The sequence below is a fragment of the Macadamia integrifolia genome, chromosome 4 (genome assembly GCF_013358625.1).
Source record: "Macadamia integrifolia cultivar HAES 741 chromosome 4, SCU_Mint_v3, whole genome shotgun sequence".
Classification (NCBI taxonomy): Eukaryota; Viridiplantae; Streptophyta; class Magnoliopsida; order Proteales; family Proteaceae; genus Macadamia; species Macadamia integrifolia.
The window spans coordinates 661,087-684,328 of record NC_056560.1 but is presented as its reverse complement, the minus strand read 5'-3'; the positions used below and the strand labels follow the sequence as shown (position 1 = coordinate 684,328).

Here is a 23,242-nt window from a genome sequence, read left to right as displayed (position 1 = left end):
AATCAACATGAGAAACTCACCAGTGAAAATAGGTTCATTGAAGATTTCATTTTCGAGTAATTGCTTCTCAATCATCCATATTTCAGGACGGGTACAAGGAGCCTTCCTTTGTATTCGGCGTATGTCCTCTGTATTTGTCAGTTGCTGTCGTATCGTACTATTTAAGAAAAAGGAAGGAATCAACATGCAAATATATGGATGTTGCTAATAATCTAATTACAATCCAAATCCATTTTAACCAACTTTCAGAAAACCTCGTGCAGCAAGAAAACAGAATAAACTGAGTAACCAACGGGGCCAGGATTCATCTTCTGCATGCAACTCCCAATATTTGGACTGCCCCAGAAGTGACCATCCAATTACAGAATAAAAAACACAAACATAAAATTTACAAGAAAATTTCCTCCCGATGGACCTCCCCTTCCCTTAATCCATGACCGATGATTCTTCTCCGACGGTCCTTACTGCCAGAATCCAGCATCCTCCCCCTCTCTCCAATCCCAATCCCATCCCTCTCCCATCCAGCCCTTCACCCTGTATAACATCCTCGGCTACTTCCAACTCCCTTCTGCAATCCTAGAAGGCAGCCGCCACCTCCTCTATCTCTCACCCCTCCCGCTCTGGCCTTCCCTTATTGTATGTTCCCCTTTCTGTAATCAATGACCAGAAGGTTGGTATTTGCCCCCCAGGTCTCTTGAAATTGGAAATTGAAAAATGAAAAAACTGCATCCTAGGACATTTCCTGGGTAGTAGGCCTCTTTTCCATATAGTGAAGACCTCTCCGGGAAGACAATGGAAAAGGTCTGGATCGGTCTCCACCTTTGTTTTGGAATATGGGATTTTCATATTCAACTTTACAGATGAAGCAGATAAGCGCCTTGCACTCGAAGGCCCCTGGCTCATTGGAAATAAACCGATATTTCTTAAACAATGGGATCAATACTGCTCCCTCAGCAAAGCCGATATCAAATCGATCCCTGTTTGGCTCTCCTTCCCAAACCTTCCCCTGCACTATTGGTGTGCTCAAGGCCTGAGTATGATTGGTTCTGTTATTGGGAAGCCCTTGTACACAGATAAAAGAACTAGATTGATGGGCAGCCTAGCATATGCAAGAATCTGCATAGAGATCACTGCGGATGTCACGCCTCCCACCTCGGTCACCATTTTTGAAGATGAAGGTCACTCCTTCAATCAAGGGGTTCACTTTGAATGGCTTCCCCCCCCCCCCCCCCCAGCCTCCATGGCAAAGCTTTTGGCCATAAATCTATCTCTTGTGCCGGTCCTTATGATCATATTGTGAAGCCCAGTCTTTCCCAGCCTGAGGTTCAAGACTCCACCATCGAGCTCCCCCGAGGTTGCAAATACCGCCGGACTTGCCATCACCAGAATTGCAGCCTCATGGCCAACCCTAACCCGCCTCTGCTCCAACATCTAGACCTACCTCCATCAGTCCATTGGATCATGCTCTCCGGACTGTTAGTCAAAATCCCTTTGACTCTCTCATGCTTTCTTCCTCGGACTCTGAAGATAGCGTGAACTCCCTTCCCTCGTCCCCCAATCTGTCACTTCACCCCTCTGCCTCCCCTGTTTCTGCTACCTCTGCCCCTCCTGCCTTTTCTGAGACTCCTCGTCTCAATCACCTCCCATGTGCCTCTCATCTAACTCTAACCATCGTGTCGCTTCTCTCTCCATCTCAAACTCCTCTTTCTCTAGCCCTAACCCTTTAAACCCCTTAGTCCAAACTGATACCAACCTTGGTCCCTCCTTAAACCTCTCTAACCCGACTCCTTCAAACCAGCCCTTTTCATCCTCCTCTTCCCTTGACCCAACCAACCACCTTTACCTGGTCCATCGGGATTGTCTGGCCTCTGCCCCATACCTAACTCCTGCAGGTTCCTCTATCCCTCCCCCTTCACCCAACGAAGCGCCCTCCTCTGGCAAGGAGCTCCTCCCCCTACCATGCACCGATAGTCTTCCTTGCCACGTCTCCAAAATCGTTATGCCGATCGTCGCCTTGGAAGGTGCCTTCCTCTTTCTTCTTCCACAGCTACCTATCTCGCCCCTGGCCGCCTCCGAAGGCGCCTCTTTTTTACTTCCAGCAACTACCTGCCCCTTCTGGTCATCCCGTAGCAGCCTCTGAAGTCGCCCTTTTGTTGCTGCTTGCTTCCTCTGCCCAACCCGACGCTGACCTTGATGATGCCTACCTTCCCCTCGCTCCTCCAGCCTCTTAATGCGACCGCCTGCCTGTCGCTGCCGTGGCCACTTCAGCTGCCTTGCCTCCAATCTCTGGCTTCTTGATGCTTCCACCCTAGTTGCTGCTCTATTTGGTGACCACCTCCATGCTTCTTTCCCATTTGGTGATCGCATTACTGCTTCTCAGCTCTACCAGTCCGAGGTTAACTTCAAAGATGCCTGCCTACCCCTTGCTCCTCCCACCTCCACAAGTGGTCAGGGTTGCCTTCCAACAGATGTCATCGCCGCTTCAAATGTTTGGCCTCTTAACCCTGGCTCCCTCGATGGTTCTCACCTTGCTGCTGCTCTGAATGGGGACCACCTCTTAGCTGCTGCCCCGAAGGATGCTCTTATTGCTGCTCCCCAGCTCCTCAACCCTTTGTATAGCGACAGTATCGGTGGCCCCTTAATGGGTTTGTCCTCCTCCACTCTGTTGGGTCTGACTCCTTGGATTCTTTAAACCATGCTGCCCCAAACGTTGTTTGTGTCCTGGACACTACTTCTGCTACCTCTACCCCCCGGCCCTCGGTTCCTCAGGTAATTCCTCTTTCTCCAAATCCTCTGCAACTACTGCAGAGAAGAACTTCCCTCCTAAAAGCTATGGCCCATCTCGTCCCCCTACCAGAAATTCTTCAGCTTCCAACATCACCCTGTTCATCCTCTCTCCCCTTAAGGAGTACCATCAAAGATCTAAAGGGAAGTCCTCCCCTCACTCTTTTGAACACTCGAAGCTCTCTCCTACCCCCTCCTCATGATTCCTTGGGCAATTTGGAATGTCCGCAGATTGAATTCCTCGGGGAAGCACTCTGCAGTCCCATCTTGCATCCGATCATCCCATGCTGATTTATGTTGCCTCTTAGTTCTCAACTCCAACTCCTCCCGTGTTCTTTCCTCTATTGCCCCCTCTTGGTCTTTAATCTCTAATTATTCTCACTGCCCCAATGGGCTCATCTGGATCATCTAGAACCCTCTCAGATCCCTTATCAATAAGATCTCCTCTACCTCCCAATCCATTCACCTCCCTATCTCTGACCCCTTAGGTTCCATCCTCTTGTTCTTCACTACAATCTATGCCTCCAACAAAGCTTCCGATAGGCTTACCTTTTGGTCTGATCTCAAATCTTTTTCCCCTCAAAGTGGGTCTACTCTCTCTCTTGAGGCCTAGCAGGTGACTTTAATGTTGTTCGGTCTAGTCTTCAAAAGCACGGTGTGGTCCCTCCTGACCCTTCTTTTGTTGAGGCTTTCAACGACTGTCGACGACATTGGTATGCACGACCTTCGTTGGTCGGGTGTAAAGCTTACCTGACACAACCGTCGAAGTGGTTCCGACAGAGTTGCTTGTAAGCTTGACAGAGCCCTTGTTATGAAGCTTGGCTGACTTCCTTTCCATCCTCCCATGCCTCCTTTGATTTGCACAGCATTTGTAATCATAGCCCCATCTCTCTCTTCATTGATAAGTTCATCTCCTTCGGTCCTAAGCCATTCAAATACTTCGACATGTGGTCTCTTCACCAGGATTTTCTCCCTATAGCCCGAGATGCATGGAGGTTCCCAGTTCAATCTTTTTCCTCCCCCCCCTTAATGCCTTTTTCAAAAGGCTTAAGAATGTGAAGGCATCTCTCCGCAACTGAAATTCTTCTTCCTCTGGGAACATTTCTCATAGGGTGACTGTGTGCAAAGACATACTAGATCCGATTCAGCTCAGGCTTCAATCAGACCTTCTAAATCTCCAGCTTGCTGATGAAGAGAAGGAGATCTCTTCTGGGTTATCCACCCTCCGCTCCCAAGAGGAAAGTTTCCTTTGCCAAAATCAAGAATCAAATGGTTCGAGCTTGGCGACTCCAATTCCTCGTATTTCCATCATTCCCATAAAGCTAGAACCAACATCAACTCCATCCACTCTCTTTTTTCCCCTGACGGCTCCACCCTCAGTTAGCCTAAGGATATCAAAGCTAAAGTTGTCTCAAACTTCACCAACCTCTTTCACCCGCCCTCTTCCCCTCCTGTCCCTCTCCCTCCAGACCTTCTCTTTAAATCCATCCCTGACCTCTGACCTCTGATAAAGAGATTCTTACGGCCATCCTCTCCCATAAGGCCAATAAAGCTCCTGGCCCAAATGGTTTCAGTATGGGCTTTTTCACCTCTTGCTAGGACATTATCAGAGTTAACCTCATTTGTTCCATCAGAAGCTTCTTCTTCAACCCCAACCAAATCCAAGGCATTAATCATACCTTTCTTTGCCTCATTCCAAAGAAAGAAGGGGCATATCTAATGTCTAACTTCAGACCCATCTCTCTCTGTAATCTCCTGCATAAGTTCATTTCTAAAATACTTGCCAATAGAATCCGTTTGGTCATTGACAATCTTGTCAGCCCCAACCAATCTGCCTCCATTGCTAGAAGAAATATTGCTGACAACATCCTTTTATGCCATGAGGTGGTTAGAGGATTCAACCGTAAATCCCAAAAATCTACCGCTCTTTGCAAAATTGACATCCATAAAGCCTTTGATTCCACCAAATGGGATTCGATTTCTAAAGTCTTGCTACAGATGTCCTTTCCCCCTCCTTTGTGCACTGGATTCACTCCTGCATCTCTACTCCCTGCTTCTCTATCCTTGTCAATGGTAGCCTGCAAGTTACTTCCACTCCTTTGTTAGCATCAGACAAGGATTCCCTCTTACCCCTTTCTTTTTGTCCTCTCCCTAAAGGCTCTTTAGATCTATTCAATCTTCCACTGATCTCAATCTCATCTCTCCCATTCCCAAATGCAAACCCCTTTGTCTCACTCATCTTGCCTTCATTGATGATCTCATGATCTTCTCAAAGGCCAACCCTGTCTCCATCTCCTCCATTTTGTCCTCCCTCTCTCTTCCAAAACCTCTCTGGCCTCCATATCAACCTCCTCAAATCCCGCCTCTTCCTTTCAGGCATTTTTAATTCTTCAAATCCCGTCTCTTGAAGCTCATCGGGTTCTCTCTCAGATCCTTCCCTGTCAAATTCCTTGGGTGCCTATGATCACCTCTAGGCTTTCTGCCCATTGCTGCACCGCAATGTTTGACCTCATGAGGAAGAGACTCCATCTATGGAAAGTAAGCTTCTCTCCTATGCTCGGCATCTGAAGCTTATCATATCAATGCTCCAATCTCTCTACATTTATTGGTTTGGGATCTTTATCCTCCCTCCACCATCCATAAGATGGAATACCTTTTTTGCTCTTTCCTTTGGAAAGGAACTAATACAAGCAAATTCCTCCATCCAATCAACTGGGCCTTGACTTGCCTTCCCAAACCCGAGGGATGTTTGGGGCTTAGAAGAATCAAAGGCAAACTCTACCGGTATTCTAAAGCTCCTTAGGAAAATTGCCTCCAAACAGAAAAGCATCTAGGTCTCTTGGATCTACTCCTCTCCCCCTCAAAAATGACTCCATTTGGACAACCTCCCCTTCCCTTGATTCTTTTTAGGTTTGGCGTAGCATCCATCATGCTCTCAGACCCTCAGCCCTGAATGCTATCGCCATTTCCATTGGCAACGCCCTCTCTAGCTCCCTTTGGCTTGATCCCTAGCATCATTCCGGAATCCTTCTCTCTATCATCAGCCCTCAGTCTATCTATGCCTCGGGTCATAGCAGGTTAGATAAAGTTGAGGCTATCATCTTGGAAGGAATATGGGAACCTCCTTCCTCTCCTACCCCTCTTGTTGATATCTTGTCCTCTCTCACCCTCTTGCCCCGTCCCTCAAAGATAGGGATGACAAGATTTCTTGGCTCCCCTCCCCTTCTGGTCTATTCACCTCTACCTCCGCCTTGAATCATGTTCGAACCTCCGCTCCTCTTGTTCCTTGGCGTAAAACCATCTGGTTTAAAGGCCATATCCCCTGCCATAGTTTTACCGCTTGGCATGCAATTACCAGTTGTCTCCCCCACTCAGTCTTTCCTCATTCATGGCCATATCCCTGCTCAACCCTCTTGCTGCCTCTATTGAAATGGATCTGAAGATGTTGACCGTCTTTTCTTTTCCTATCCCTTTTCTTCCATCATCTGCAAGAAAGTTCTCAGTCGTTGCTGGCCTTCCCATAGGCGCCCCCTCCTCTTCAGCAAAGAATGGATCTGGTTTGACATGACATTCGCAGGCAACACCATCTATGATACTGCTTGATGTGGATCCGGATTCCAAAGACTGAAATCGGATTTCTTAGGGCCCACTTAGACACTTAATAAAACAAAGACAAGAACCAATGACAGGTTGTATTGAAATAAAGCTTCAACTAAATGGTAGAATTGTAATTAAACTGAAGTTAAAAGAGGGTGGCAAAGTTGTAAATAGTTGGAAGTTAAAATCAAAGGACAAAAGTGTTAAGCAACAAATAAGGTGGGAGGGGTATTATTGGAATAAGAAACAAAGAAACTCAAGGGAATAAAAAAACAAAGGCAGGGGTATAAATGGAAAACAAAATTAAAGGGAATAAACAACCTAACTCACGATTGAATGTCTTCTTCCTTGGATCAAAACAGGGGAGACGACTAGGAAGAAGTTTCAGATCGAGAGTGCTTCTCAACAAGACCTCAGTTTGGCCTAAATCTTCAAGCGTAAGGTCACCATAGCAAGTCTTCTATGAAGCCAGCAACACAAGACCCACGACAGCCCAGATCTGGAGTATCTGAAGCCTGCAACTAGGTTTGGCAGTAACAAAACCTATTTCTGATTCTGGTTTGGGTTTCTTCACAGCAAGTTCCAGCTTTGGAGGGGAAATTCCAGGAGTTATGTCGCCCAGGGGAGGATTACCTTCGACCAACAGCTCAACCCAAACAACTCACACACAACAGAGTTCGAAGCACCTCAGTAGGGCTGCAACTCTCGCCCAGAACAGGGGCTGGGAGAGAGAACCAGCAAGAAGAAGAAGGAAAAGAAGGAAAAGAAGAACAGATGAAGGAAGAAGATGAAACAAAGAGAAAAATCAGAAAAAAGATAGATGGAAGTCACTGCAGTCCATATTCAGCCAAGCCAAAACATATTGTCTCAAATTCATTCAAATCTCAATATCTCAGTTGAGTTCAATAAACTTATTTAAAGACTGAAAACAGACCTACTTTCCTATTTGAAACAATTATTGTGTCTAATTAAAATAGAAATAAAATTCTCACTCAAATAAAAATCTACCATACTAATTCTAACTCTAAAAAGGGAAAGTAAATAAAAGATATTCTAAATCCATCGCCAAACTACATCACTGCTGGGAAGCTCGCCTTCTGCGCCAACATTAACCATCTTTGGATATCTTTGGATGGAGTGTAATCTTCGTAGATGGACTTCCAACTCTCACTCTTATGAGAATATTCGGAATGCCATCTACTTTGATGTCTCCTCTAAACTTGGTTGTCTAAACCATCGCCTTGGTTGCAACACCCCAAGGAACAAGCATATTGTTGTTGCCTAGGGTCTCCCTTTCCTATCATCCCCCCCCCTCCCCCTCCCCCTCCCCCTCCAATTGATGTATTGTCCCCTTTTTCTTCTCTCTGACCAAATGGCTAGTTTGATCCTCCCACCCACTCCCCCTTCTTGTTCTTTTAGGGGCTTGTCCCTAATGGCTGGTTGCCTCCCCCCCTTTCTTTTTCCCCCCGTTGTATATTCTCTTCTTGCGTAATTTAATTGTTTATTCATCCAAAAAAAAAAAACACAAACAACACATTGGATCAGGAATATTCAAGATGTAAAAGATGTAAAAAAAATTTCTCTTCATCTAAGAAAATAAATAATCCAAACATAGGAATTTTCCAGATTCACTAGAAGGCAGCTAGTGCCATGGGAAAGCTTGAAGCTCACCATTCCATCAAGGATTCACTAGGAAAGTGAACAATCACTGAAAACAATGGGGTAGGCCAAAGAACACTAGTCAAGAGTGTACATTGCACCTTGAAGGAATTAAAGGGAAGGCTGAAGAGGCTAGGATTGAAGCCGTACAGAGCTTATGGAGATGACCCAAGCAGTTGGGATATGTCTTAGCTAAAAGCTAAAAAGGAAAAAGTAGGAAAAATAGGAGAGCATATTAACTGAAAAACATTAAAAAATGATCAAGAAAGTTACATACTCGCCATGCAATACCATGGTATCATCCACAAGCACCTTCCTCTTAGGAGCATGGGCACGGGTTGCTACTCGAAGACGTTTTGAAGATGGTACTTCAGGTGGCGGAGTAGGTCTCACTTTCAAAGCTGAAGATCTCCTTCCAACTGAAACACAAGTAAATTCAGCTAAAGTCACGACCTTGGCCATAAATGCATAATCTTCCAGTGACATGAATATTTGATGATAGCACTCTTAGCAGAATGCAAAACATTAATAAAAATAACAATAGGGAGATGGTTCTCTGAGCAACCAGGGTGGGGGAGCCATGCAATGGGGAGGTGGGAGACGGTTGGCCAATAGAGGTAGAGAGAGAGAGAGAGGGCATAGCCTACACCGCTTGCTCAGAAACAGATTTCCCATCAAAATAACAAGAAGAATAACAATAAACAATTAATAAGATAAAAATCATTTCTCAACTTTCAGGACAAGAACCAATCTCTTACCTAAAATGGATGACAACAAATCATTATCATCAGGAATGGAATCCAAATTTCTTGACTGGGACACCCCAGAAAGCTCGGCTGAATTCCCACTCCGTAGAACTGGTGTACTTTCTATCAAATGACAACTTTTACCAGAAAGGATTTTGGACACGACCCCACTTCCTTTGGTTGGGTTTTTTTCATCTGGAACTGGTTCAACCGTTACATCAGCTCGTAAATCAGCTCCAGCTGGTACTGAAAGCAATGTTTCTGGTGCAGGTAAGTCAGAACTGGCTGAAAGATTGGAAGTTTGTGTTTGAGTGTCTTCTAGTATGACACCATCCAGGTGCTCATCTAACTTGCCAAGTCCCTGAACGTCTTCAGGCTGAAATGGTTCCATGATCGGATGTCCATCCAAGCCTTGGTTACACTCTTCACCTGGAAAGTAGCAACATATATAAACAAAAAATCCCAATGCAATTATGTAGCAATATAATATTTATAGCTTCTCAGACCTTGCATATCAGCAGAAAGTGCAGAAGCCTGCGGCATCTCCTCCCTTTCTGCTGTCTTGGTTGAGCATAGTCCATCTCCCCTGCATTTCATGTCAGGGATATTTTCTACTGAACTACCATCTGGGAAAGATGATACACCAAGTTGGTTGGACTGTAAACTGCATGGCTGAAGCGCATGGCTGCCAGCATGACATTTTTCACCAGGGCCATATCTATTCAAAATATTGGAATCTTGTCTCTGGGCAGAAGTATTACCTTCAACTTGATCAACCTCATGTCTGCCTGCTGATCCTGACAGGAAACCAATAGTAGACTGCAATTCTTGGGTACAGGAACGTGATTCAGCACCATCTCCAACAAGTTCCACGCTCTTCAAAGCGTCTGGCTCAAAAGTCTCCTTGAATGAAACATGGTCATTATCACAAGGTGGTCTACCACAGGAGTCCTCCAGCATGATAGCTTCATGAGAACAAGCTGGAAATGCAACAGTTGTGTCAACAGCATTTGCTTGGGTGGCCATACGTTTTGCATGTATTTGATCAATAGGGAAAATATGAACACCCAGCCCATTGTTACTTAAAACCCCTTCCTGACCATCCAACACAGCCGCAATTCCGTCTGAACATTCTGAAACAGGAGAAACAGGTTTAGGTTGTTCAGCTAGAACCGAAGTAGGTGAGAAAACCAAAAGAGAAATATCAGATGTTACTGGGTCCATACTTTCTGCAGAAGGTGTAGAATTTCCTTGTTGCTTCACATGGATGGCCTCAACACCACCTGTAAGAGACTCATTTTTCCCACTGGGCATGCAAAGGACATCAGCCACATCAGCCCCAGAATTCTCATTATTAAGCAAAGTACACACCAATGCATTGTTCACATTTCCAACATCTGGTCCTTTCATAGAATCACCCGGTTTCCCTGTCACCGCTAAATTTATTGAATTGCAATCTTGAGATTGGCATGGTGAAGCCATTTTATAAGGATCCTCTTCAACATTGACCAGGATTGCATCTTCCCCTAATGCACTGGTTGAAGGTGACAGAGTAAACTCAACCAAATCTGTCATAGGATTTGCAGATTGGCCCTCTATCTGTTTGTACTGAAAGCCCTCAGCATGATTTGGGCTTCTAATTTGATCATTATGAATGGCACATTTATCATCCATCTTCCGCTCATGGGCATCTGAAACGATCTCTTTTCCACTGCCATCAACCAATATGACCTCTGGAATTTCAGCTGTCCTCTCGGTATTACTATCATCCCCAACAACGAACATGCCAGTGAATGGTTTCATGGGTTCACCACATGGCCAAGGACCCACACTGGAAGTAGAGAAGATAAATAAAATGAGATAAATAATCTAACTCTTATGGCTAATCCTGCTAATGCCACAATGATACCAAACTTATCATCCAAAAAAAAATGAGAAGACCAAATGGCTATGAGAGAAAAAGTTCATATCAAAACTCGAAATAATTGAATAAGCAAGTACATATTCAGAACTACGAAATGGAAAGAGACATTACTTCTCTACAGAGGAAACCATATCTTCAGCATGTTGAGCTGCTGCAGCTTTATCTAAAAACAAGTCCTGATTTTCAAGCCAAAAACAGAAACCATCATTACAGAATTAAATAAGAGAAATATGTCAATCAGTTCTTCAATTGTAAACCATGATAGGAACCAGAATCTTCAGCTAAAACACTACCTGGATAAAAAAAACTTTCGGCTATATAAAGGAAAAGATAAGATAAACAAAGACATTCACTGGTTTCTGACAATCATGGTTTAAAGTATCAGTGCGTATCATACAGTATCGGCTGATGCGTATCGGTATCGGTCAGTATCAATAGATGCCGATACCGATACCAATATGATACATGTACTTTTTATAAAAAAAAAAAGTGTATCGATGAGCATCATTGAGTATCGTACCATATCGTACGATACTCTACGACGCCCATCAATACTCATCAATACGTACATTTGCCCAAATGAATGAAAGTTTAAGGGTATCGGTATGTATCGAACTGTATCATCCGACACGGTACGATACGATACTAGTACAGCTCAATACGCTTGATACGTCTCTTTAAAGGGGCAAAATGCCTTTTATGAAACCAGAATCATGAACAGACATTGTGAGGTGAGTTTTTGGGCATTTTTCTTTTCAAAATTACCCCCTGCGCAAGGGAGCCTCCTGCCCCTTGCAACCCCCACGGCCTGCTTACCGGCAAGCGGGGCCACTGTTATTTGGGAAAATCACCAGTACTTTGTGGATTAAACTGAGATCAAACTTCACCAATAACATGCAAGTGCACAACATCATCCCAGTCACTCCATTTTTTGAAGAACCTCATCCTTTAGAACAATTTTAATTACTTTCATGTATGGGAATCTTGATAGAGTTCGATACATAGGAGAGTCTTTATCTAGTTTCCTTTTTCTTTTAAAATGAAATTTATTTTAGTTTCCTTGTTAGCGTTATCTTCCAATTTTCTCATTTCCTTATTAGATTCAATGCTAGTTGGCAGCATCTATTAATACATTGTAATCGAAATTCTCAGAGCAAAATTGAATAGAATATTTAGTTGGAGTTTCTCAAGTTTGTTGTGTGAGTGCAAGCCGTGTGGCCTTTCACCCTTCTTCCCTAATGGCTTGATCTTTCTTCTCTTCTTCCTTTCTCTTCCTTTCAAATTGATCCTGCCTTATCATATACTTTGTGCTAACGCCAAGTCTGTCCCTGATCAATAATATTGATTCCTTTGGTATATCCTCCCTTTCATCTTTCGCAGTAGCCCTTAAAATTTCTGGTTATTTACCAAACTGCCATTCCCTTTTAAAACTTGGATTCTTGTTGATTGGTGGGCACACGAGCAATCTGAACCGGGTTCTTGAAACCCCAGATTACATTATTAAACCAAAAAGGAGATAGAGTTTAAGGGGAGCTACAGTTTTAATACACTGCCCATGAATTCCATTCAGTGTTGGTCAATCCTTATAGTTTCAACTTCTGAAATTAAATTGGTATAACCATCGTACATCAACTTCTCTTTATAAGAGAGAGTTTCTCTAATCCAACACTTCTTAGGATCCACACCAAAAAAGTGAAAGTAGAGAGATTTTATATGTATGTCACAAAATGCCTCAAAGGTGGCAACTTTCCTGTTGGTGAATTAGTGCATTTTGGGAACATTTATTTGAGCCCATCAGCTGGAGTTTTAAATTATGGACAAGATTGTTATCTGAAGTATTGCATAAGTGTATTTTTCCCGGACAACAGTTATTGTTACACAATTTACTTCTGTTGAATTGGGGAATTGAGCTTATGTCTCACAGAGACTAGCCCTCTTTATTTATAAAAAATAAAATAGAGAGAAATGAATATTCTAGAGAATATTACAAGACCATAGACCATAACCCTAGCGGACTTAAGGACTTGTTTGGTAGAATTCTAGAATACCCATAAACCCATTATTACAACACTCCCCCTCAAGTTGGTGCATACATATTGAACATGCCTAACTTGCTAACAATAGGACTAAACAACTTACTTATGAGACTCTTAGCAAAGATATCAGCCAAATGAGCCCCAGAAAGTACAAACAGAATACATATGATGCCCCGCTCCAGCTTCTCTTTGATAAGGTGACGGTCAATCTTTACATGCTTCGTGCAGTCATGCTGAACTGGATTGTGAGCTATGTTGATCACGGACTTATTGTCAGAATATAGTCGCATCAAAAAACTGTTAGACACAAATCCTGAAGAAGACCCTGGAGCCATAGTAGTTCACAAATACCTTGAGCCATGGCTCGAAACTCAGCTTCAGCACTAGATCTCGCAACCACTGCTTGCTTTTTGCTCTGCCATGTAACAAGATTACCTCCTACTCCGATCATCAGGACAGCCAGCCGAATCGGCATCAGTGAATGCCTTCACACGCAAATGGCCATAAGGAAAGAATAGGACACCTTGTCCACGCGCTAACTTCAAGTATCCCAAGATGCGATATACAGCCTCCAAATGAGTGGAGTGTGGATCATGCATATAGTGGCTCACCAGGCTAACTGCAAATGCAATGTCAGGGTAAGTATGAGATAGGTAAATGAGATGACCAACTAGCCTCTGATAGCTGCCCTTGTCCACTGGTTCTCCATCTCTCTCCTAAAGGTGAGAATTAGGCTCTAATGGAGTATCAGCAGCCTTGCATCCAAGTAACCCTGTTTCAGAGAGAAGGTCATGAATGCCAAACAAGCCTTAAAATAAGGCCAAACGTCCTCTCCCCACTTACTTGCAGTGTACAAAGACTCACGCCCGGTACGGGTGAGATCTGGTATGAGAAACCTAAGTTTTGGTGAACCTATCATAAGTAAATGGGGTTAGCATTTCACCACTTTGGGGTCAAAACTAACAAGATTTGATGACAAAATCATGTTTAGAAGCCTAAAAGAAGGTCGCACGTCCGTTTTGGGTCCATTCAGACGTAAAAATCACGTTGGGAGCCTCTCGGGTGGGTCGGACAACCCACCTGTCACAGCCCATCGGTCTTCACAGGTGGGCGGGTCGACCCACTGGTCATGACCCATCGGTCATGATCGACGGGCAGGTCGGCCCACCAGTAGGGGCCTGCCGATGGAGACCAAGGGTCAACTAGGACCAGCGGGCAGGTTGACCCACCGATAGGGGCCTGCCCTCTCAGGCGGGTGCCCTCAGGAGGGCCATTTGGCCCACCGGTCTTGGCGGGAAAATGCCATTTTCCCTGAACCCTTCCCCAACCTTTGGGGAATCAAATGGGGCTTTTCCAAACCTTCAAAGTCTCATAAGATGATTCTAACCTAGATCTAGGTTAGATTTAAGGAATGGAAAGCCATCTTACCTTCTTTGCTCAAGAACTCGTTCAAAAACCCCAAAATCACTTCAAATCACCAATGCTTCTCCAACCTTGTAAACACTTCTTCAAATCCTTCAAAATCAACACATAGACCATCTATTAAACCTTAGATTCATCATCTCGAGGGGGATTTACAAGACCTCAAGAAACACTACCCAAATCAAGGGTTTTAGTTGGGTATGGTGAAAGTTTAGGGAATATAGCCTTCGCTCACCTTTAAACGTAGATCTCGTGTTGGGGATCACTCGAGTATACTTTCTCTGAGACAGAAAGATGCCTTGAGCAGAATAGGCTACTTCAATACCCAAAAAATATCTAAGCTTCCCCAAGTCCTTGATCTCGAACTCAGTTCCCAAGTAAGCTTTAAGATGAGCAATCTCATGTGTGTCGCTATCAGTAATCACTATCTCATCCACATATACTATAAGAATAGTGATGTGCTCCCCTGATTTTTGATGAACAGAGTATGATCAGCATTACTCTGTCTGTAACCTATAGTAATCATTACCCTGTGGAATTGTCCAAACCAAGCTCGTGGGGACTGCTTCAACCCCTATAAAGCCCGATTTAACTTGCACACCTTGCCCTGAGTCTGCTGAGTGGAGAAACCATTAGGCACATCCATATATACCTCATCTTCTAACTCACCATGAAGAAAAGCATTCTTCACATCGAGTTGTTATAGATCCCAGCCACAGTTGACAGCACATGACATAATGACCCTCACAGTGTTCATTTTGGCCACTAGTGCAAAAGTTTCTTGATAGTCTATGCCATATGTCTGAGTGAACCCTCTCGCAACCAGTCTACCATTATACCTATCCACAGAGCCATCTGCAAATTGTTTCACAATGAAGATCCATTTGCAGCCAATTGTTTTCTCCCCGATGGAAGTTGAACAAGCTCTCATGTTTTGTTCTTCTCAAGTGCCCTCATTTCCTCATGCATTGCTTCTTTCCACTTTAGATCAGCAAGAGCTTCCTACCAGTTATGGGGAACAGAAACTGATGTCAAGGAGGAAACAAAGAAATAGAAAGAAGGAGACAAACACTTACAAGAGAAAACATTAGAAATAGGATGTTTAGTACAATCCTGTTGAGGTTTACGACCAGCTATAGGTAAATCAAGGAATAGATTAGTAGAAAGGGACTTACTAGCACTAGGACTTGGTTCTGGAGCATGTGACTGGCTTGGTGCAGTGATGGTAGGATGGGTTTGATTATGACGACGGCGCTCAAACACCTGAGTGGATCTGATCAATTGTTCTCCCTTGGCTGGAATAGTTGGTTCCCCCTAAGCTGAAATCGTCGACTGCTCCCCCTAGGCAGAAATGGGCGCTAACTCCCCCTGGACGGAAATTGTAATGCCTTAAATTTTGGAACCTTTGATTATATATCTTTTTATGTTATTTTCTAAGCTTTGTTAAATATTCAAAGTTAGGCTTTAGTTTAATGACTCGATGAGTTAGCCTAGTGGCTAGTACCTTAATTAATTAGAGGTCCTAGGTTCAAACCTCGTTAGTAGAGTAAATAAGAGAGTTTTCTTTAATTGGATACTTTTTCTTTTTTTTTCTTTTTTTTTTTAAAGAGATTCTATCCTTTTATTTTTAAGATTCTTTCTTTTTTTTAAAAAAAAAAATTTGTGGACCCCACCCCTTTTAGACAAACTGTGAAGTTAGAAGGTGCAATAGGGGGAAATAGAAGAAAACCATGGGGAAGAGAGAGAAAGGAAAATGAAGAGAACCGTGGGGAAGAGAAAGAGATGCGAAGAAGGGGAAAGAGAGAGAGACGTGGGCTATAAAAGAAAGAAAGAAAGGGAAAGAAGAATTGTAAGAAAGAAAGAGAGAAGGAAAGAAGACAGGACTATGAGGAAGAAAGAAAGAAAGGGAAAGAAGGGGGATTTTGGTGTTTACTCTTCTATTTTCTGCCTCTTCAGGTAATGATGTCCTCTTATCTTTAGTTTTAATCGTGGGTTTTGCTGTTTTTCTTTTGGGACCCAAAAAGGGGTCTTGCAGATGATGGTTTCTTCATGTGACCCAATATTTAGGGTTTTTGGGACCCTAATTGTTCTTAGGATAAGGGTTTTTCTTCGGACCCAAACCGCGACCCAAATTTAATATTCTTTATAAAGGTCTGGGATTCAATTCATAGGGACCAAATATATTATTCTTTTTTGGGACCCAAATTAAATTAATCGGTTTTTTTTTTTTAGACCCAATATGGGACCTATGTGATCAAATCCAATATTATTTTCTTGGGAACCAAATACTGGGACCTTGTGCTGGTCAGATATGGCAAAGACTTTTTGGGATTCTCTAGGCTGCCTAAGAGGAGTAATCAATTCTAATTTGGGGCCTATAGAAGGTCCCTAACATTAATTCTTAGTTGGATCTATAGAAGTGTATTCTTGTCCAAATCTTGATCTTTGATTTTTCTTCAAATCTAGCTATACAAAGACCCATGTTTTGTTACCATTGGTTCCCCTACCATAAAGAGAATCAATCCACTCAGGGAGAAAATCTTATTCTCGATTTGCATGTTACTTATAAACCCATGAAATTGAGGAAAATAGGGAGACCTGAACTTGTATTTCCCTAAGTGCTTAAAATCCAACCGTTAACTTTTGGGCATACTTTGGGGGTTAGTGAGTCGTCCTAGGGGAGGTTTCAATCCGAATTCGGGGACCATCTGTCCAACGGATTGAGAGTAATTTCAGATTTACTGAAATCTGAAAGTTACACTTTGAGATTGTAGTTTTTCTAATTACTCCTTAATCACTCAACTAATCATTCTCATCTTCGGAAGGGTGATAAAACGTGTTGAGGGGAATTGTTTCCTATAGTTTTGACCTATGTCTGGGAGGATTGACCTTTGAGGAGAAAGTGAGATACTTGAATTAGTTTTGAACTGGGAGATGTAACTAATTGTAGGTTGTGTTTGACTTGAGCATTCAGAACTCGGAGGGTGGAGGGTGGAGGGTGGAGGGTGGAAGTAGGAGACTTGCAGGCTGAGGTAAGTGGATTATAGTGGGGTTACACCACAGGTGTGTGGTTTGATTGTATGATGAGATGTTTTGTATGATTGTATTTTATACTTGTTCTGAATTGTGTTTATGTGCGACATGAGTTCATGGGAGTGATTGATAATTGATGAAGGTGATTATTAGTGTGACGTATATTGATGTGATTCTTATGTGAAGATTTTACCTATGTGTTTTCGTAAAGAAAGTGATTTTATGAACAATGATTTTGTGAAAGTGTGAAAAGAGAGTATGTGAGGGAAAATAGACTACTCCATACCAGACCAGAGAGGGGTGTCCCGTTGAGCTATGGGACTTATACCCACTGTGCACAATGGTGTATATTTAGTCACAGAGTGGTGACAACAGTGTGATTGTGTGATCGTGTTATTGTGGGGGCCATGATTCCCTCTCGTATTATGGGCGATGGTAGCTTATGTCCCTTAGTGCCGGCTAGAGTGTGATAAAAAGAGATTTTTAAAGTGATCACATTTTATCAAAAGTGTGATTTGAGAAACTAAAATTGTTTGTTTTAACTGTTGTTTTTGTCTGATTGTTTGCCCTATGATGAGCTTTTACTATTTTCCCTTACTGAGTTGTTGAGCTTAACCCATTATTTTAACATCAAAGATAATTGAAAGGAAGGTATGCTTGGAGCAGGAGTTCGAGGGCGACTTGAAGCTACTATCAGTTTATTTTATTTTATTAGATGATTGTAGTAAGATGTGGATTTATGTGAACTCTGACAGTGTTTTTATTTAAATTTGAGAATGCACCTTAGATTGCCACTAGTAGGTAAGATTTGGGATATTTTATCTAAGTAGTTGTTTTATTTTGTTGACACTTGAATATTGTGAGTTCTCATATGCCTATTTGTTTTGGTGAATGTTTGGATCATTTGATCATTGCCCACGAGGGTTGTACCTTACCTGTATCTGGGTTTGGGTCATGACAGAAATAGGTCCCAATCATAGTTGTCTTGTTGCCCACGACAGCCGCCTTGTTGCACTGCATGTTGCCTTGTGTTTCGGCACTTATTTATGCCAAATATCACTTAAGTAAATGTTTTTAATATTTGTTATTTCATTTACTTAAGATATTATTCATAAATAAGCAAATACCCCCTATTTGAATCCAATAAAAATAGTTTAAAAATCCAATTCCAAAAGGATAAAAAGTCAACCCCCCAATCCAAGAACAAAAACTGGATTTTGGTTATAGGGACGATTTTCAACTTTTAAATACTAGGGTTTTTCTCAATTATGAAAATTTTATAAATTCTATCATGTTAAAACATTGTTAAAAACCAAAAGTCCGGTAAAAAAATATTTTGTTTTGATATTCATAAAATTATTTTCATTCAAGCGATTTTAACAGTATTCGCGCACTTAAAAATAAGTTTGACTGAAGCATAACTTTGTCATTGTAACTCAAATTTAAGTAATCTTAAACTTGTTAGAAAGCTGGTTTTATATTATAACTAATACAAAAAGTCTCATGTAAAAATAAAATCATTTGACCAATCAAACTTATTATAGAATAAGAGCATTTCTCTAAATGTTGATTTTTTATAACTTAATATGACTTAATGTTAATTTTTTATGATTTGATGTGGCTAAATGTTGATTTTTAATGACTTGATGTGGTTTAATCTTGATTTTTTATGATACAAGGTATATATATAACTTACTAAATAATGTTAAAAAATAGGAAAAATAAAAAATAACACTTGTTCGCCTAGTTCGCCTTAAGGCGGGCGCCTTCTCGCCTAAGCGCTTAGACAACCTTCCACCGCCTTGGTTTGCCTTGGCGCCGTGACAACTATGGTCCCAATTGTTCCTGACTTGTGACTCCTTCCAAGTAACCATCATCTACTCCGTCGACTTCCAATCCAATTAGTGACACCTTCACTCTAGGCAACTCCCCCTGAAGAGGTGTAGGATAGTAGGCAGCGATTCATGGAACACTACATCCACGTTCAAATAATACTTCCTCGTGGGAGGATGTTAACATTGGTACCCCTTCTGAGTGGGAAAGTAACCAAGAAAGATGCAGCGAAGACCCTTAGGATCAAACTTCCCATGTTGCTGATGATTTCTTACAAAGGTGACACATCCAAACACTTTGGGAGGTACAACAAAGGAAGTACAACCCATGAGGACCTCAGTAGGACAACGAGTTCCCAATACCCAATTTATCAAATAAGATGCAGATAACACTGCATCACTCCAATATTGTGGTGGAACATGTGTCTCAAACATCAGGCACCAAGCCACCTCCAACAGACGGTGATTCTCCCTCTCTACAACTCCATTCTGAGCAGTCGTACCCACACAACTAGTTTGATGTATAATGGATTGATCAATTAAATACACCTGAAATTCTCCATCAGTGTACTCAGTGCCATTTTCAGTCCGGAGTATCCGTACCTTAGCATCAAATTGAGTTTGAACCATCTTATGAAATTGTTTAAAACAAAGATATCGCTCTTCTGACGCAGTAGATACACCCAAGTAGTACGACTAAAGCAGTCAATCAATGTCACAAACCATCGATGTCCAATAATAGGGACATGACAGGATGGACCCCACATATCAGAATGGATTAAAGCAAATGGAATTAAACTTCTATTATCAGAAATAGTATAAATAGATCTAGTTTGCTTGGAAAAAACACAAGCATCACAAAAGAAATTGTTTGCATTACACTTGCGAAATAAATCAGGAAATAACTTTGCTAAAATTCCTAATGGTGGGTGCCCCAAGCAACGATGCCACTGGTAAAGACTATGCAAGGCAGAAGTAGATGCAGTTGGAACTGTGTGCTCAATGCACTAGGAGACCGATCAAGCCAATACAACCCATCCACCACTTTCCCACTACCAATCGTATGATCCGCTACCAAGTCCATAAAAATATAATGGGTAGAAAAGAATGTTACTTTGCAATTAAGATCTCTAGTAATGCTACTAATGGAAAGAAGATTAGTAGTAAACTTTGGGACATGCAAAACAGAAGACAAGGATAATAATTGACTAGGAGAGATGGAACCCTTTCTAAAGATAGGGGAAAGAGACCCATGTGCCACCCGGACTTTTTGGTTACCTGACAGAGGAAAGTAAGCATCAAAGTGTTTAGAAAACCCTGTCATATGGTCATGGCCCCTGAATCGATAATCCAAGAAGGGGATTCAATCGATGCACAATGGCCACCAAATGGAATACCTATGTATGGTGCAGGGACCAGAGGAAACTGGCAAAGAAGTAGCTGAGGCCGCAGAGGATGAAGCATTGTGAAGCTTGGTCATCAGTTGGTGCAAGGTCTGTAGAACTTCATTGGAGACAAAGGAATCCGTGGGAGTGTAACTTCCCTATCCACGACCACGAGCGTTGGTTGGTTTACGATGTAACTTCCAGCATCTGTCTCTAATGCGACGCTCCTTTCCACAGTAATCACACCTGACAACCTCCTCTGTGGGTCTAGGTGGAGTTTCCCTAGTTTGATTCCCTAAACCCGAGTAGAGAGGAGAGCAATTTTGTGTAACATGGGAAATCATAGCAATAAGACGAGTGTCCTCAATTTGCACAAGGGCCTAGGCTTATTCCAGGGTAGGAAAGGGATCCCTACTTAGAATCTGAGCTCGAGTTTGATCAAACTCGGTATTAAGACTAGCAAGGAATACATAAACACTAATCTTATCTTCTTTCTTTGCAATAATAGCAATGTCAACTTCGCATTTAAGAATGGTATCATCATAAAAGTCTAACTCTTGCCACATACCTTTGAGGGTAGAATAATATTGGGAAAGAAAAAAATCCTTTTGTTTGGTGTCATGGATACATTTCCTCAGCTCGTAACATTGGGCATCATTGCCCACCTGGGAATAAGTGTCCATGGCAGCCTTCCAGATCTTGGTAGTAGTATCAAGAGATAGTTCCGAGCAATAGTGGGATCAATGGAATTAATGAGGTAGGACATCACGAGAAAGTTGTCTATCTCCCATTTTACTTAGGTTTTGTCAGCAATAGTAGGCTTCTTCGTAGCACCAGTAATATAGGCTGACAAGCCACGAGCAGCAATAGCCAAGTAATAGGAATGAGACCATAGCAGATAGTTGCTCCCATCTACTTTGATGGAGCTAGGGAGGATGATAGGGATAGATGAAGAGGCCCCGTCAGATCCTGAAGATGTTGTAGTAATGTCAGACATGGCTGTTGAATAGAACCAAAGGGTCTCAGACAATAGAATCAGAGTCTTCAACAACTAGAGAATACATCCCTGGTACATCATCTCACAGATCGTTGGCTTAGGGAAAGGTTTAGGGTTTCATGGCTCTAATACCATATTGAATTGAGGAATTGAGCTTATGTCTCACAGAGACTAGCCCTCTTAATAGAGAGAAAGGAATATTCTAAGAATATTACAGGAATATCCTAGAGACTATTACAGCAATATTCTAAAGAATATTACAAGACCATAGACCATAACCCTAATGGCCTTGTTACAACAACTTCTTTATTTTCATCTCAGGGAATTTCTATCTATTACTTTACATAACAATGCTGCATTCTTTGTCAATAAAAAAGTTTGAATTATCGGGTTTATTGTAATTTATATGTCCAATTTTTATGCTTTATTGTTTCTAGAGGGACCTTAGATCTAAATGTTTATTTTTCTCTTCTTCCTTTCATATTGAAGTAGCAAATAATTATGTACCAAATGGCATTCTTTGTTGTATTACCTGTAGTTTACTCTAGATACAGAATTGTGATGTTGTGAAATGGAGTTGGAGATTGATTACAATAACTTATATGGATACAAATATTTAAAGCTTTCTAGGGATTGAGTTTTTCCGGAGCTTGGCTTGGGTTCCATACCCCATGAAATAGTCGCATTACTGTAGAGTTTTGGGATGAGCAGGCTATTTTATTTGCTGCAGATAAGAGTAAATTCTCCCTTATGGATTGTTTGGGATGGGAGAGCAGCAGGCTATTTTATTTGAGCACATCGAGGCTATTAGGAGGGATTCAGGGCAGGATCTTAAATGTTACAAAGTTGTAATTTATAAATTCATTATGGTGTTTGGAAAAAAAAAAAAGTTAGGTAAAGCAAGGATGGAAACGGATAATCAGATAAGTAATTTTCGGATATTCGGTATCCACTTGCTAAACGAATCGAACCGGATAATATCCGGGTACCGATTAAATATATGAATTTGAATTTCATATCATTCTATGTATCCAGTCGGATAAAAGGATCGAATTCAAATAATGGATTAATAATACTATCCGAATTCGAATCCGATCCCTTAACATCCCTTGAGGTGATATTACGCCTCATGCTTTGATGGCCTTCCGCCATCCTGCAACTACCGCTGCCACTGCAGACCTTCCGTCTGCCCATATCACTCCCACCTCGCAACCTCCTTCAGCCCCCATGGGCACAGTCTCAGGTTTGTCTATATCGCCATAGGCCTACTTAGTCGAAAGCCCCTTTGTCATTGGATCCCCTTGATGCCACTGCAACCTTCCGTCTGCCTATATTGCGCCAGTCTTGCAGTCTACTTCAGCCCCCATAGGCACCATCTCTGGTTTGCCTAACACCTTCGAAGGTGCTCCCCCAACTCTCCGGTCAGCGTGGGCCCTTCCTGTGCACCCTATGATTGCTTCAAACCTCCAGACCTACCCGGCACCATAACCATTCATTCTTCAAAAAATAGCCAATTACTTGAGTTACATACCTCCATATAATAAATTGGAACTAAAACTTTCCTAATTAAAATCTAAAACTAAATAGCATCTCCTAAATGCTTTCTAAGTTCTAACTAATGAAATTGGAAACAAAATAAAACTCAATTTGGTTACTCCCTAATTGTCTAACAACTACCCAAATTAAAATATTGCATATCTTTCCAAATAAAATAACTTACTCTTTCCTGAATAAAATAAATCCTAAAATATCCTACTGAACCAAAAACCTAATTTAAATCCGGCTCATCTCGGTCGAGATTGCCAAAGGGATCTACTAGGTTTGGCC

General features: G+C 42.0%; 1 protein-coding gene across 5 annotated transcripts in view; it reads right to left on the bottom strand.

The window, feature by feature from the left end:
• Nucleotides 1-23,242, bottom strand: part of LOC122077370 (sister chromatid cohesion 1 protein 4-like) — a 68,494-nt gene that overhangs the window by 32,636 nt on the left and 12,616 nt on the right. For 3 of the 5 annotated variants that reach the window (XM_042643303.1, XM_042643304.1, XM_042643302.1), the window contains exons 5-10: nucleotides 10,822-10,886; nucleotides 10,013-10,617; nucleotides 9,293-9,919; nucleotides 8,799-9,215; nucleotides 8,318-8,459; nucleotides 21-157 (exon numbers count right to left, since the gene is read on the bottom strand). In XM_042643303.1, the coding sequence (XP_042499237.1) occupies nucleotides 21-157; nucleotides 8,318-8,459; nucleotides 8,799-9,215; nucleotides 9,293-9,919; nucleotides 10,013-10,617; nucleotides 10,822-10,886 (1,993 nt within the window). The remainder of the gene's footprint in view (nucleotides 1-20; nucleotides 158-8,317; nucleotides 8,460-8,798; nucleotides 9,216-9,292; nucleotides 9,920-10,012; nucleotides 10,618-10,821; nucleotides 10,887-23,242) is intronic. The other 2 variants (XM_042643305.1, XM_042643306.1) reach the window with 2 other exon arrangements.